This window comes from Mustelus asterias, unplaced genomic scaffold, assembly GCF_964213995.1.
Source record: "Mustelus asterias unplaced genomic scaffold, sMusAst1.hap1.1 HAP1_SCAFFOLD_674, whole genome shotgun sequence".
In the NCBI taxonomy this organism is placed as follows: domain Eukaryota; kingdom Metazoa; phylum Chordata; class Chondrichthyes; order Carcharhiniformes; family Triakidae; genus Mustelus; species Mustelus asterias.
Window position 1 is genome coordinate 165,695 of NW_027590623.1, and position 14,539 is coordinate 180,233.

The 14,539-nt window shown below is 45.2% G+C and overlaps 1 gene segment (V, D, J or C); it reads right to left on the minus strand.

Moving 5' to 3' along the window:
* Positions 1 to 236: 236 nt before the first annotated feature.
* Positions 237 to 5,082, minus strand: LOC144487247 (T cell receptor alpha variable 12-2-like). The segment is given in 3 exon segments: positions 237 to 302; positions 4,564 to 4,874; positions 5,067 to 5,082. Coding segments are annotated over 3 exon segments (393 nt in total).
* Positions 5,083 to 14,539: the final 9,457 nt, after the last annotated feature.

The window sequence follows — 14,539 nt, forward strand, 5'->3', positions numbered from 1 at the left end:
TCTCAGAGCGCAGTAATAAACCCCGGAGTCTGCCAGCTCTGTTTTAGACACTTTCAGCGGGACGGTGCGGGTTGTATCATTGAGTTCCGCTGAAAAACGGTCCCCTGAGGATCCCCCTGTGTTTCCGCCGTATTTGTTTGCCTGCAGCAGGAACTCCATGGATCCGCTGGGATACTGACGGTACCAGAACAAGAAGAGAGTGTTCGCACTTGTAGTTGAATAATTACAGAACAACCTTACATTGACTCCTTCAGTAACGGAGACTGCAGGTGTCTGTGAAACAGAATCTCCTCGACAATGCCCTGTAAAAACACAAAGGAATATTAAATTACACAATGCGCCTGCACTCTGTTTCCCCCAGGACTTGCTCGTCATCCTGAACATAACCTCAGAGAGAAATCAGACGGCTGAACAGAAGCATATTTTTCACAGTTCAGTGGCTGGAACGGGAAGGTGCTGGCGGTGATGAAATAAAACTTCCAGCATAAACATCCTGTACTTTCTAACGAGATTAGTTCCTCGCCTTCATTCCCTGTGACTGGAACGGGAAATTGCTCTGTGTCTGTGTGTTTGAAAGTCTAATGATTGTCAAATCATTTTTTGTTATCAGAGAAGTTTGAATCTCGGCCTAACTCGTCCTCTCTCATTCCCTGAGGGGAAATGTGTCGACTGCCATCAAACAGTGTTCAGTGTTGAAATCAGCGAGATCCTATTCGAAGTTGGGATCAAGCCAATCCTTCGATCGTCTCCCCTCACCCCCTTCCACTGAACGAACTGCCCGACAGAATATAGTGTGAGGGAAACATGTGAAACACAGTGTTGAGCAACTTGTGAACTTACCAGTTAAAAGAGCTGCTGCTGCGAGGAATAAATATAGGGTAACAGGAAACATGTTTGCAGAGAGCTCGCAGTGGATGTGACCAGAAAGGGTTGAAAGCTGGAATTGTTTTCGTCAAAAGTTGGAAAGAAGTTGAGTCATATCCGGGCCCCTATTGATTGGTTCATTGCTGCCGACCTCATCATATGACATCCAATTGGCTTCAAATAATAAAATTCAGTCTCACCAATTCCAACTCAGAATTCTCGGAAGAAGATATTTGGTGAGGTATGTAAATCAACAAGCCCCAAAATGTTCTCAATGACCCCATTCCAAACCTGATTGAACAGAATCTGATGTGGAGATGCCGGCGTTGGACTGGGGTGAACACAGTAAGAAGTCTCACAACACCAGGTTAAAGTCCAACAGGATTATTTGGTAGCAAACACCACAAGCTTTCGGAGCGCTGCCCCTTCGTCAGATGGAGTGGAAATGTGCTCTCAAACAGGGCACAGAGACACAAAAATCAAGTTACAGAATACTGATTAGAATGCGAATCCCGACAGCCAGCCAGGTCTTAAAGATGCAGGCAATGCAGATGCAGAAATAGGCAGAGCCCCCAGGATGGGTAATTAGCACTAAAAAAAAAATTAGCAGACAAATCCCTCCACCCACATTGTCTGAATCTTTAAGACTTGGCTGGCTGTAGGGATTCGCATTCTAATCAGTATTCTGTAACTTGATTTTGTGTCTCTGTACCAGACTGTGAGGCCCTATGCTATAGCTTGTTTAGCTTGTTCAGCTTGTTTAGTTTAGCTTATGCCTGAATCCGGCACTGCTGGCAACCCACCGATCAAGCTCCCGAGTATGTCGTATCCACATTCAGAGATGAAACAGCTGGGGGAAGGTTTAAAGTATCTGTGGACCGTGAGAAAGGCTCCACTACTCTCACTGTTCACTCGGTTGAGCTGTCAGACTCTGCGGTGTATTACAGTGCAATGAGGCACGGTGAATCAGAGATCAGGAGCCTGTACAAAAACACACTCGACATGGGGACTGTGGACACAATACCAAAATGCCTCAGATGTGAGCATGATTCAAGCAATATCGATATAAAATGTTCTGCTTGCGATTAACATAATGGAATTAAAACATATTTTATTATTTATCACAATGAAACTTGCAGACTAACCTTCAGTAGAAACATAAAAAACACTCCTTGATACATTGGCTTATTTAAATTTCGTTGGTATACGTGTTTGATTATTAGCGACCGTCCAAGACTTCCGTTCTTTCGAAGTGAACAATCCAGGATGGTCAGTTCTGGATTTATGAGTTTATTACAGGGAAATTCATCCATCTAATCAACAGAACCGGTCCTGTTCTAATGGCGCAGACGCGTCCGGAAACGGGGACAAATGCACTGATATCAATACTAAACGTCAAATGTAACAACATCAAAATAATGACAGAGGCATCAGATGCAGTAGTATCATCAAAGTAATAAAACACACAATAAACTGCTGCACAAAAATCCTGCAATATCATGTAGCAATGTTAACAACATTGAGAGTCGCTGTTTCACAGACGCCGCACCAAGACCTCATCTTTCGCTAAAACTTGCAGAACCTTGAGTTCAACTTGTCACAGGTGACAGCTGGAGTTATAGTGAATATCTGTGCTCACGAGTTTCACTCTCTACTTAACCGGTGCTGTACCTGCCCTGGAAGTTTTTAGTGTGACAATGTGGAGGGAGTTTTATATTTTGTCTAATATTTTGTCTACACGTGCTCTGGGTGTTTGAAGGGTTAGTCAGCCCTGTTGCTATATTGTACTAGCCTGTGTTTCAGTTTGACCAAAAAAACTGCTCACGGTCTGTCTGTTTGAAGTGTGATGTTTGCCAAAGTGATTCACTGGTATCAGAGGAGCTGGAATCTGAGCCCAACTCATTCTCTATCAATCCCTGGGGGAAATGTGCCCAATCCCAACAGTGTTCAGTGATGAGACCAGCGAAATCCAGATAACTTTTCGATGTTGTGATCAATCCGTTCCCTCATCACCGACCCCCTTCCCCTCGCATTGAAGGAACTGCCTGACAGAATATAGTGTGTGGTAATGATGTGTAACACAGACTTGAGCAACTTGTGAAATTACCGGTTAACAGAGCTGCCGCTGTGAGGAATAAATACCGAGTAACAGGAGACATGTTTGCAGAGAGCTCGGGGCGGATCTGACCAGAGCGGGTGGGAGATGTCATTGTTTCAGTCAAGAGTTGAAAGAGGCGGAGTCACACCCGGGTCCCTGTGGATTGGTTCACTGCTGAAAACATCAGATGACATCCAATCGGATTCAAGCTCCTTTGTTCTGCAGTTCAACCAATGACCTCACAGCTCCTTTATCTCCAATTCACCCCATAGGCGGAGAGACGGAAGGAACAAAGTGAAGTTGGCCATCCCACGACAGGGGATTATTTTCCTCTTCAACAGTTATTTCATGAACCGACCGGTCCCCTGAGTGTTGATGGGTCTGTTCTGACATGGAGAATGACAATGTTCATCCCTACAGCAACATGTCAAGCAGTTTGTTATCAATCGTGTTTGGGATAGCAGCTACGGTGCGCGGGAGGATGAATTTTTAGTTGAAACGTGTACTTCACAAGTGATAGAATAATGAATAGTCTGTGATATTTCCATCCGATCTTCCCTCAATTTGTAACTTTGCCGCGTGTGAAATCCTCTTTCAGAGAGAAAGTATAGCTTGCCACCCCATTGGACTGCTGATCCAATCGGTGCCAAACAGGGAAAAGCAGCAAAGGTCAATATCTACAATAAAATCTCTAATAAAACAACACAGATGAGGCAGGTCAGAGTGAGAACAACACGGGAAAGCTGTGGGTGTGGCTACCATAGGCAGTGTGGTGAGAAGTAGAATTTATCTGCAAGGAATTGAACTCAATAACAATATCGCATTGGAAATCATATAAATTTGCCTGTCTGTAGGAGCGGCAGCTGAATGTTCATTCCATAGCGCGGACCAGCAGTCTCGCACCAGGAAGGTCAGGGTTAGTAAATGATCCAATACAAAGCGGAATCTTCATCAGTGATGTAGATGGAAAGTGGGACCGAATAGCTGAGTAGCTGGATTGGAGAGGTTCTCAGTGTGCTTGTGAGGAAAATCGCTATATTGTTAGGGCCAGGGGTGGGAATGAAGTCGCTGGTCTGATTATTGAAACAGAGAAACACTGGGTTGTGAATTGTGTCAGAAAACATTTGACAGACATTCAAAATGAGAATGAACATTGATGGCAACCTGTTCTCAGTGATTGTTTTAAATAGCACAATGATAACCTTGCGAAATGTATATGCCAATATAAACTGTCCCTTAGGCAGCAAAATACTCTGATCAAATAGACCCTTTGATCAAAGAGACGTTGAAAAGGAGAGTGAAGATGGGGAAAGTGCTGCACAATAATTCACACAGGCAAGAAAATGTCATCAAAGGTTGAAGCGTGAGTTAAGGAACTGTAAATGTATTTTTAGTATAGTTGCAAGTTAAAAATTCAACTGTGGCTCAGCCGTTCGTGTTGAGTGTTGTGTTTTGTTTTTGATATTTTGTTTATGACCCTGTGACTATCACTGTCGAGACAAAATAATTATTTCTGTTTATCAGTGTGGGAGCGCCCTCTGCTGATCACTAACCGGAACTCCCAGTCTGGGGTTTTTGTGCGGGGTTCGCTACACCTGTACCAGTGTGGGCTCTATGGCACAGAAATACACGGCGCTGTCGGACAGAACAGCTCTGGCGATATTTAAAGGAACAGTATTGTTTCCTTTGTGTAAAGCAGCCGAGAATCTATCTGAGAAATCCGGAGACTTATCGGTATTGCCCGAGCTGTATATCTTCATCAAATATCTCGGAGCTTGCCCGGGATACTGGATGTACCAGAACATTGCTTGAAAAGCAGCTGTCGAGTATTTACAGTCCAGTGTTATGTTCTGTCCTTCCAGAACCGATAATTCAGATCGATCTTGAAACACTGAATCTTCAGCATTTGCCCCTGTAACAAAACACAGAAGGTGTTCAATATCTGGGAGGGAAGAGAGCCCATGGGACAGACACTGATCATTTAAACATTGACTCAAAAAAGAAAATGCTCGAAATTTTCAGTAGATCTGACAATATCTGTGAGAGGCGAACAGAGATAATGTTTCAAGTCAGGATGGCACTTTGTCAGAGTTTATTGACTCACCGGGCAGCAAGACCATTATTATCAGCAAACAAAATAAGGAGCACATGGTGTCTGGTTTCGGGTTCGGTAGAAATGAAGCAGTATTTGAAATGTGTTGACATTTCTATTCTGATATTCAAGCGGAAATTCATATCAGCGGAAACGTAATTTACTCAGAAATTATGGGGCGTTTCCCAGCGACAGGATTGGCCGCTTTCTCAGGATTGATGGTCGTCGGGCATCAATCAGCGTTCGCTCGACTAATAAGTTCTGAGTTTCTCTTTTTCCCTGTGTTTCTCGGGTTCTCCGGCTCTCTCTTCGTCTGTGGCCTGTCTATCTCGCTCTGTTATTCCGCCTGTTTGTCTCGCCCCCATTGCTCTGCTTCTGACCGTCTCTGTCTTCGCACTGGCTCTACATTCTTATCTTTCATAGAATCATAGAAACCCTACAGTACAGAAGGAGGCCATTCGGCCCGAGTCTGCACCGAGCACAATCCCACCCAGGCCCTACCCCCACATATTTTACCCGCTAATCCCTCTAACCTACGCATCTCCGGACTTTAAGGGGCAATTTTTTTAACCCGGCCAATCAACCTAACCCGCACATCTTTGGACTGTGGGAGGAAACCGGAGCACCCGGAGGAAACCCACGCAGACACGAGGAGAATGTGCAAACTCCACACAGACAGTGACCCAAGCCGGGAATCGAACCCAGGTCCCTGGAGCTGTGAAGCAGCAGTGCTAACCACTGTGCTACCGTGCCCTTCTCCCCTTCTCCCTAAAATTCAGAGTTCAGACAATCCGATTTCCCTCACTCTCCTATTTCAATGAATCCACTAAGTTACTCATTCTTTTGGTGAGACAAATGTAGAAAACGTTAATAACCAGAACTTACGAGGTAACATTATGATGGAAATATTGAAATGTAAACAACTAAAGAATATAGGAGATGAATGTGAATCCAGGGTCATATTTACATCTTGTGTTGTTATTTTAGGAAAGGCATCTTATCGGAATCTTGAGGGCTTCATATTGTTTAGAATGAGTTTTATAACCACTGTTAATTGAATAAAGCGAATCGCCAACAATTAAAATAACGATGTTATTATCTCGCATGTATACGTTCAACTGTGTTCAATTGCATTGGAATAGTAAAAGGATGAACAAGAATAATGCAACATAATCACCAGTAGTAACGACCTTCTGTAATTTGAGAATTCGATGATTTTCCAGGAAATGACCAGTTACCTCAGATTGCCGCCAGATGGCGGTGCCTCACCATGTTTGTGTGTTTACTGCAGCGGGTCCGGGAAGCTTTACGAGGCGGTTCTGCTGCTGGTCTGGTTTCCTCGGGCATCCAGAAGCTCTCCGAAATAATCCTGTCGGTATCATGTACTATGTTATATTATGTTGTGTTAAGGAATGAAGATGAACGAATGGAAAGACAGTGGGTGAACTCGAGGCCGAGGCCGTGATAGAAGTCAAGGCACAGATTAGGAGGAACAGATGGAGAAATCAGAGAAACCCTACAGTGCAGAGAAAGGCCATTCGGCCCATCGAGTCTGCACCGACCACAATCCCACCCAGGCTCTACCCCCATATCCCTACACATTTACCCGCTAATCCCTCTAACCTACACATCTCAGGACACTAAGGGCATTTTTTAGCACGGCCAATCAACCTGACCCGCACATCTTTGTTCTCTCTTTATGTTTTCGTCTGTACTGTCTCCATAAATCTGCAACTGCTCCCTTCACAGTTCCTTCACCGAACCTTCATCTATTTCCCTTCCTGTCTCCGTCTCTCCCTCATTTATCTTACTGTCTGTCCCTCTATTTATCTCCTTGCCTCGCGCACATTTCTCTCATTCCCTTTCCTCGTGTTTATATCCCTGTAACTCCATCTGTCCCTCCTAATCTGTGCCTTGAATTCTATCACGGTCTCGGGCTCGAATCCACCCACTGTCTTTCCATTCGTCTAGTTGGACCAATGAGCGGCACAGGCTTGGAGGGCCGAAGGGCCTGTTTCCTGTGCTGTACTGTTCTCTGTTCTTTGTTCTTTGTTTATCTTCATTCCTGAGCTTGAAGATTTCTGTGTTGCTGCATTTATTCCCCTCACGGGATCAACATCTAAATCCACTGTTGTACAAATCGCGTATTGTTTTATTTACAATCGCAACCCCCTGAAATCTACCGCGGAGGATAAAGAGTTCAGCGTCACCAGGTCACGCACAATGAGATTAGTGTTCTTGAGAAACCGTCACAATAAATAACATTCAATATGAGCGTGTGAGGCCGATCAAATAAAACCGCAGACAGCTGAGGACTTTGGATCTGCATTCGATGGAGTTTAGAGAGATGAAGGGGGAATCTCATTGAAAAATACTTGGTTTGTTCTCACTGGATCGACGGAGGTTTGAGGGGAGACCTGATAGAAGTCTACAAGATTATGAGGGGCATGGACAGAGTGGATAGTCAGAAGCTTTTTCCCAGGGTGGAAGAGCCAATTACTAGGGGGCATAGGTTTAAGGTGTGAGGGGCGAGGTTTAAAGGAGATGTACGAGGCAGGATTGCTGCAGCAACTGAAAACAGGCGTGAGGTTTTTGTACAGTGACTGGCGTCTTTCCTCTCAGTGTGGGCTGTATCGCACAGTAATACAGAGCGGCATCCGCGCTCTCCGTGTTTCCAATAACCAACTGGCCCCGTTTGCCCGCAGTGGAAAGTTCCAATTCGAACCGGTCTTTTCTCTCTTTGCCATTCGAGAATCTTCTTATTATCCACTCGAGTCCCTGACCGGGTTTTTGTCTGTACCAATACATTCCATCAATGCTGGACATCTCATAACTGCAGTTTATCAGCACCGAATCCCCGCTCTGGACTGTTCTCGCTGTGGGAGTTTGTGAAACTTGGTCCGAGCGACACCGATCTATGAAAAAACATTCAGACAATGAGGCACTGGAGCAAAACGTTTTTAAATAAACAGTCTCTACAAGTGACCGAGTAAATTTCCTGCACTTACAAGTTAGTAGAATCAGAATGAAAACGAACAGATCCATTAATACAATAAAAATGTCAGAAGGGAACCGGAGCAGAACTCGCAGCAGAAAAGCACGGAGTGAATCAACAGCTTCAATCCGCCACTAATGGAGCACCAGATAAAGTTTCAGTTTTTTGCAGTCTGATTGGCTGGAATCAGACTCTGTTCTTCGGATGTCAGGATGTGGTTTGTTGATCCGCCGCCGCTTCTCTTTCGGGTCACTTATGAACAAGTCAGTTGTCAATAACCCAGCGCGCTTCTTTCCTGCAGCTACTTTCATTGATAAAAGTGTTTAAAGTTTAACTGTTCATCAATGAAGGCATTGATTTCAAATTGAAATGATCAGTCATGCGAATTCTACTGAAGCTGCAATTCAAATATTCGTTTCAAATGTAACCAGGTCCTCCCGCCTCTCGGCTCTGGCTCCGTTTTCTCCAGGATTTCAACTGAAGCATCAACGATTTAGTTTGATGTCCCTCCCTCTTCAGGTGAAATCTTAATTATATTATAATCATTCGTACCATGACAAGAGGAATATCCTGTTATCATCCCCAAACGTCCCATTTTATAATTTATACGCACGTGCTTCGCCAAACGGTGGCAACATTAAAATAGGGACAAGTGTCCAGATTTTTTTCACCTGCAAGAATCAAGATTGCTTTCAACAATTGCCGATTCTACATTCTACAAGAGTTCATAGATCATAGAATCCCTACAGTACAGAACGAGGCCATTCGGCCCATCGAGTCTGCACCGACCACAATCCCACCCAGGCCCTACCCCCATATCCCTACATATTTTGCCCGCTAATCCACGCATCCCGGGACACTAAGGGGCAATTTTAACCTGGCCAATCAACCTATCCCGCACATCTTTGGACTGTGGGAGGAAACCGGAGCACCCGGAGGAAACCCACGCAGACACGAGGAGAATGTGCAAACTCCACACAGACAGTGACCCGAGCCGGGAATCGAACCCAGGTCCCTGGAGCTGTAAAGCAGCAGTGCGAACCACTGTGCTACCGTGCTGCCCCACTTTTATACCACTTTCTGGCTTACCAGGAAAAACAGCAAGGACTATGTATAATTAGGTCCAATTTAAATATCTGGAAGATGTTGTCTGATATTTCTGCTTTGATTTGTAAACCAATAAATCTATGATTCTATGATTCTAAAACCGCAGACATCTTCGTTTAACGGTAACAAGGACTCTGTGAACAATCTTGGGTAAACGATTCGAAAGCGGGTAATGACTTTGGAATAAGGGCGGCGGCAATACACCAGAATAATGCCAGGGATGAGGAATTGCGATGCAGATGGACTATGCAAACTGCAATTCTTCTGGAGTTCTCGGCAAAGAGACAGGTCCGACCCAGAGCGCGATGAACTGAACCACGCGAAGGACAAGGAGGCGAGTTTGAAATACACCACAGCCCGAATTGGAATAGGGCTCTGTGCTCCAACAACAACCTGTCCTCCGTTCAAACCATTCCCTCGGAGCAGTCTGAGTTACAGCGGCAAAACTCTTATAGAATAGAAACCCTACAGTGCAGAAGGAGGCCATTCGGTCCATCGAGTCTGCACCGACCACAATCCCACCCAGGCCCTACCCCCACATATTTACCCGCTAATCCCTCTAACCTACGCATCTCAGGACTCTAAGGGGCAATTTTTAACCTGGCCAATCAACCTAACCCGCACATCTTCTTATGTACTCTGTTCACTTTTTTTCCATGTTATTGTCTGGAGTTGTGGATAGTAATGGCTGAGGCTCCAATAAATATCCTCAGCTATCAGGTACTGGCTTTCGAATTGAAGCCGAAGTTTCTGCCTCAGAGGCACAGACGCGATCCACTGTGACACAGGAGTTCATCTCTTAATATCAAAGGAGGTAGAACAGAGACCGAACTGAGGTGCTCAACATCATGTGGTTTTGTTAAAGTAAATCGCATGTCACAGTTTCCGCCGGCAGAACTTTGGAAAACACAAGCGTCTACTTTAGGAGGGGAGAGGGCAATGGAAAGATTAGATTAATTGATTACTCTGCGATTTGTTAAACTTGGAAGGTGGTCATCGGATCCCGACAGTGCAAAAGGAGGCCATTCGGCCCATCAAGTGTGCATCGACTCTTACCCAGGCCCTATCCCCGCGGTGTCTAAAGAGATGGCGGAAAAAGAGATAATAGTAAGTTTCAGAAGGGAATGGGAGATAAGTTGAAAGCAGAAAGATGCAGTCACTGTGAGAGATGCGGGATTTGAAAGCTGAATTGAAGAATTCTGTCAATTCTGAATTCTCACATCAATTCTGAATTCTGTCAAGCAAAGATACCATGGTCCGAGTGGCCACATCTCCTGCATTGATACGCTATGTTTCTATTTTGTTCATGTCCCTGGCCCCGTTATGCCCCTCCCTCTCTATTTCTTCTCAGTCACTTGGACAGTGAGCAGGTGCAGAATGGTGACAGATTCCGGAGATGGAAGTCTCGCTATTTCTGTTCCGGGTGCAGCTGAATCTGCCGCACACTTCACTCAATATTTTGTCTACTGCATCCCCGCCCACGACTTCCGTTTTCTGCTCTCACTCTGAACCTGTTGTGTGATTGGACGGATTGCTGCCGCTGCTCCATTCCTCTCATTGGTTGGATCAGCAGTGCAGTGGAACAGTGTCTTTCTGTCTCTGACAGGATTTCACTCATTGCAGAGTTACAGACTCAGGAAGCATCATGGTGAACTATCTCACTCCCATCCTCATCATTCTCTCACTTCTCAGTAAGTATTTTCTTCCCAGTAAAACTACAAGCTCCTCCTGACAGCTGTAACCCAGATATTCTTGTTGGTAAAACAATAGTGATGATGATAATTGTATCGTTTAATCTGAGGCTAACTCTGATTGTCATATTGCTGTTGTTTCTGTTAGAAAGGAGCCACCAAGACGAAGTGGAACAATTGGATCCTGGAATAAAGGTTAAAGAGGAAAATGATGTCACACTAACCTGCGCTTTGAAAACAAGCTATTCCAGCCCTTATGTGTACTGGTACAGTCAGCAGCCCGGGAAAGCTCCAGTGTACATGTTTCAGCTTATTGGAGAGAATGTGCAAAGGAACACCGACCTCAATGACCGGTTTTCTTCCAAATTTGATAAAAAGAACGAGACTAGCGAGCTGACGATCAGTAACACACTGATTTCCGACAGCGCCGGGTACTTCTGTGCCATGAAACCCACACTGCTGCAGAGATATAGCGATTGCCGTGCAAAAACCCCAGACTGGCAGTTCCAGTTAGTGCCCAGCAGGGTGCGCGCGCACACACGCGGGTAATTCAGTTTCCACAGAGAGAGTGACAGAGATTCTTAACATTGCAACAAAACACAACACTCAAAAACAGCAACTGGTGTGGTCCAGTTGCAATTACATTAGTTAATGATCGGAACTTACATTTGCAATATCGATCTGAGATACTTCAACACCTTTTTTTTTCGTTTTCGATGCCTTTCTCATAGAAATCATAGAGACCCTACAGTACAGAAAGAGGCCATTCGGCCCATCGAGTCTGCACCGACCACAATCCCACCCAGGCCCTACCCCCATATTCCTACATATTTTACCCGCTAATCCCTCTAATCTACACATCCCAGGACACTAAGGGGCAATTTTAGCATGGCCAATCAACCTAACCCGCACATCTTTGGACTGTGGGAGGAAACCGGAGCGCCCGGAGGAAACCCACGCAGACACGAGGAGAATGTGCAAACTCCACACAGACAGTGACCCAAGCCGGGAATCGAACCCAGGTCCACTGGAGCTGTGAAGCAGCAGTGCGAACCACTGTGCTACCGTGCCGCCCCTTCTCTGCCTATTTGTTCCAGACAGTCCTTGTCTGCTGATTTATGGAAATTGTGCACATTTCCTTTCCCAGTCTTTAACGTAAACATTAAAGCTTTTTCTGTTCCCTTGTACATTAATTCAGGACCTCTCCAATCCGGCTGCTCAGCTATTGGGTCCCATTTTCAATCCACGTCACTGATGAGGATTTCGCTTTGTACTGAATCACTTACTAACCCGATACTCCTGGTGCAAGAATGCTGGTCCGCAGTGTGGAATGGACATTCAGCTGCCTCTCATATAGAGAGGCAAAGTTACAGAATTTCCAATTTGACATTGTTATTGAGTTCAGCTCCTTGCAGATAAATCCTAGCTGTCACCACACTGCCTATGGTAGCCCCACCCACAGTTTTCCTGTACTGTTCGCACTCTGACCCGTCTCTCCTGTGCTGTTTTCTTGGATATTTCATTGGAGATATTGATCTTTGCTGCTTTTCCCTGTTTGGCACTGATTGGATCAGCAGTCCAATGGGGAGGCAAGCTATATTTCCACTCTGTTAGGCAAAGATACCATGGGCCGAGTGGCCACATCTCCTGCATTGATACGCTATGTTTCTATTTTGTTCATGTCCCTGAGTGGCACACAGCAGAGTGAGAATGGAGGGAGAGTGTGTGGGATGGAGATTTACAGCTTTTGGGGAATGAGAGAGGAAAGAATGTTCTATAGAACCGAGAATTGTCTGTTCTGAATTTCTATCTTGTACTGACAGTGATGAATTTTGTAAACTCCTTTTACAGGATATCAGAAGGTGAAGATTTGCAGGCAGAAATGTCAAACCAAATGTCACACTAAGATCTCACAAATTCACTCTATTTATCGGAACCTGAATATCATCAGTCTTTCAATTTAGAAGGAGAAATTTTTGCCTGTTCTGTCTTTTTCAGGAGATCTTAAATATCAGTGTGCTTGGAAAAGCACTGAAACACACACACACCTGAGTGAGCATGTTCCAGTGTGCACGGACTGTGGAAAGAATTTTAACACAGTCTGAAAAAACATTGCACCATTCACATGAGGGAGAGAAATTAATTGTGTACTGTGTGTGGACAACGCTTCAACAGATCGTGAAACTAGCAGAGTCACAAGGACACCCGCACCATGGAGAAACGGTGGAAATGTGGGGACTGTGAGAAGGGATTCAATTGTCCATCAAAGCTGGAAACTCATCGATGCAGAAACACTGGGGAGAGGCCATTCACCTGCTCTCTTTGTGGGAAGGGATTTAGCCAGACGAGAGATGAAATCGCTGGGCCTCTTGACGCAAATCTTTGTCTCGTCACTGGACACAGGTGAGGTCCCAGAGGATTGGAGGATAGCTAATGTGGTCCCGTTATTTAAGAAGGGTAGGAAGGATCACCCAGGAAATTATAGGCCGGTGAGCTTGACGTCCATGGTAGGGAAGTTGTTGGAGAGGATTCTTAGAGATAGGATGTATGCGCATTTAGAAAGGAATAAACTCATTAACGATAGTCAGCATGGTTTTGTGAGAGGGAGGTCATGCCTCACTAACCTGGTGGAGTTTTTTGAAGAAGTGACTAGAATGGTTGATGAGGGAAGGGCCGTGGATGTCGTCTATATGGACTTTACTAAAGCGTTTGACAAAGTCCCTTATGGTAGGCTGGTGCAAAAGGTTGGATCTCATGGGATAAAGGGGGAGGTGGCTAGATGGGTGGAGAACTGGCTTGGTCACAGAAGACAGAGGGTGGTAGTGGAAGGGTCTTTTTCCGGCTGGCTGCCTGTGACTAGTGGTGTTCCGCAGGGCTCTGTATTGGGACCTCTGCTGTTTGTGATTTATGTAAACGATCTGGAAGAAGGTGTAACTGGGTGATCAGTAAGTTTGCGGACGACACAAACATGGCAGGACTTGCAGATAGTGAGGAGCATTGTCAGAGGCTACAGAAGGATATAGAAAGGCTGGAAATTTGGGCAAAGAAATGGCAGATGGAGTTCAATCCAGATAAATGCGAAATGATGCACTTTGGTAGAGCTAATGTAAGGGGGAGCTATACGATAAATGGCAGAACCAGAAAGGGTGTAGATACGCAGAGGGACCTGGTTGTGCAAGTCCACAGATCCTTGAAGGGGACGTCACAGGTGGAGAAGATAGTGAATAAGGCATATGGCATGCTTGCCTTTATAGGACGGGGCATAGAGTATAAAAGTTGGGGTCTGATGTTGCAGCTGTATAGAACGTTGGTTTGGCCGCATTTGGAATACTGCGCCCAGTTCTGGTCGCCACACTACCAGAAGGACGTGGAGGCTTTAGAGAGAGTGCAGAGGAGGTTTACCAGGATGTTGCCTGGTATGGAGGGGCTCAGTTATGAGGAGAGATTGGGTAAACTGGGGTTGTTCTCACTGGAAAGACGGAGGATGAGGGGCCAATTTTGAATCCACTTTATCAAATTACCCTGTATCCCATGTGAATATACCTTCTGTACAAGTCTCCCATGTGGGACATTGTCAAAGGCTTTGCTGAAATCCATACAAACTACATCGACTGCACTACCCTCGTGTTGTGGGGAAATTTCAAGGAGGCCAATTGTGACTTAACTTAGACAATTCAAAACTCACAAAGATG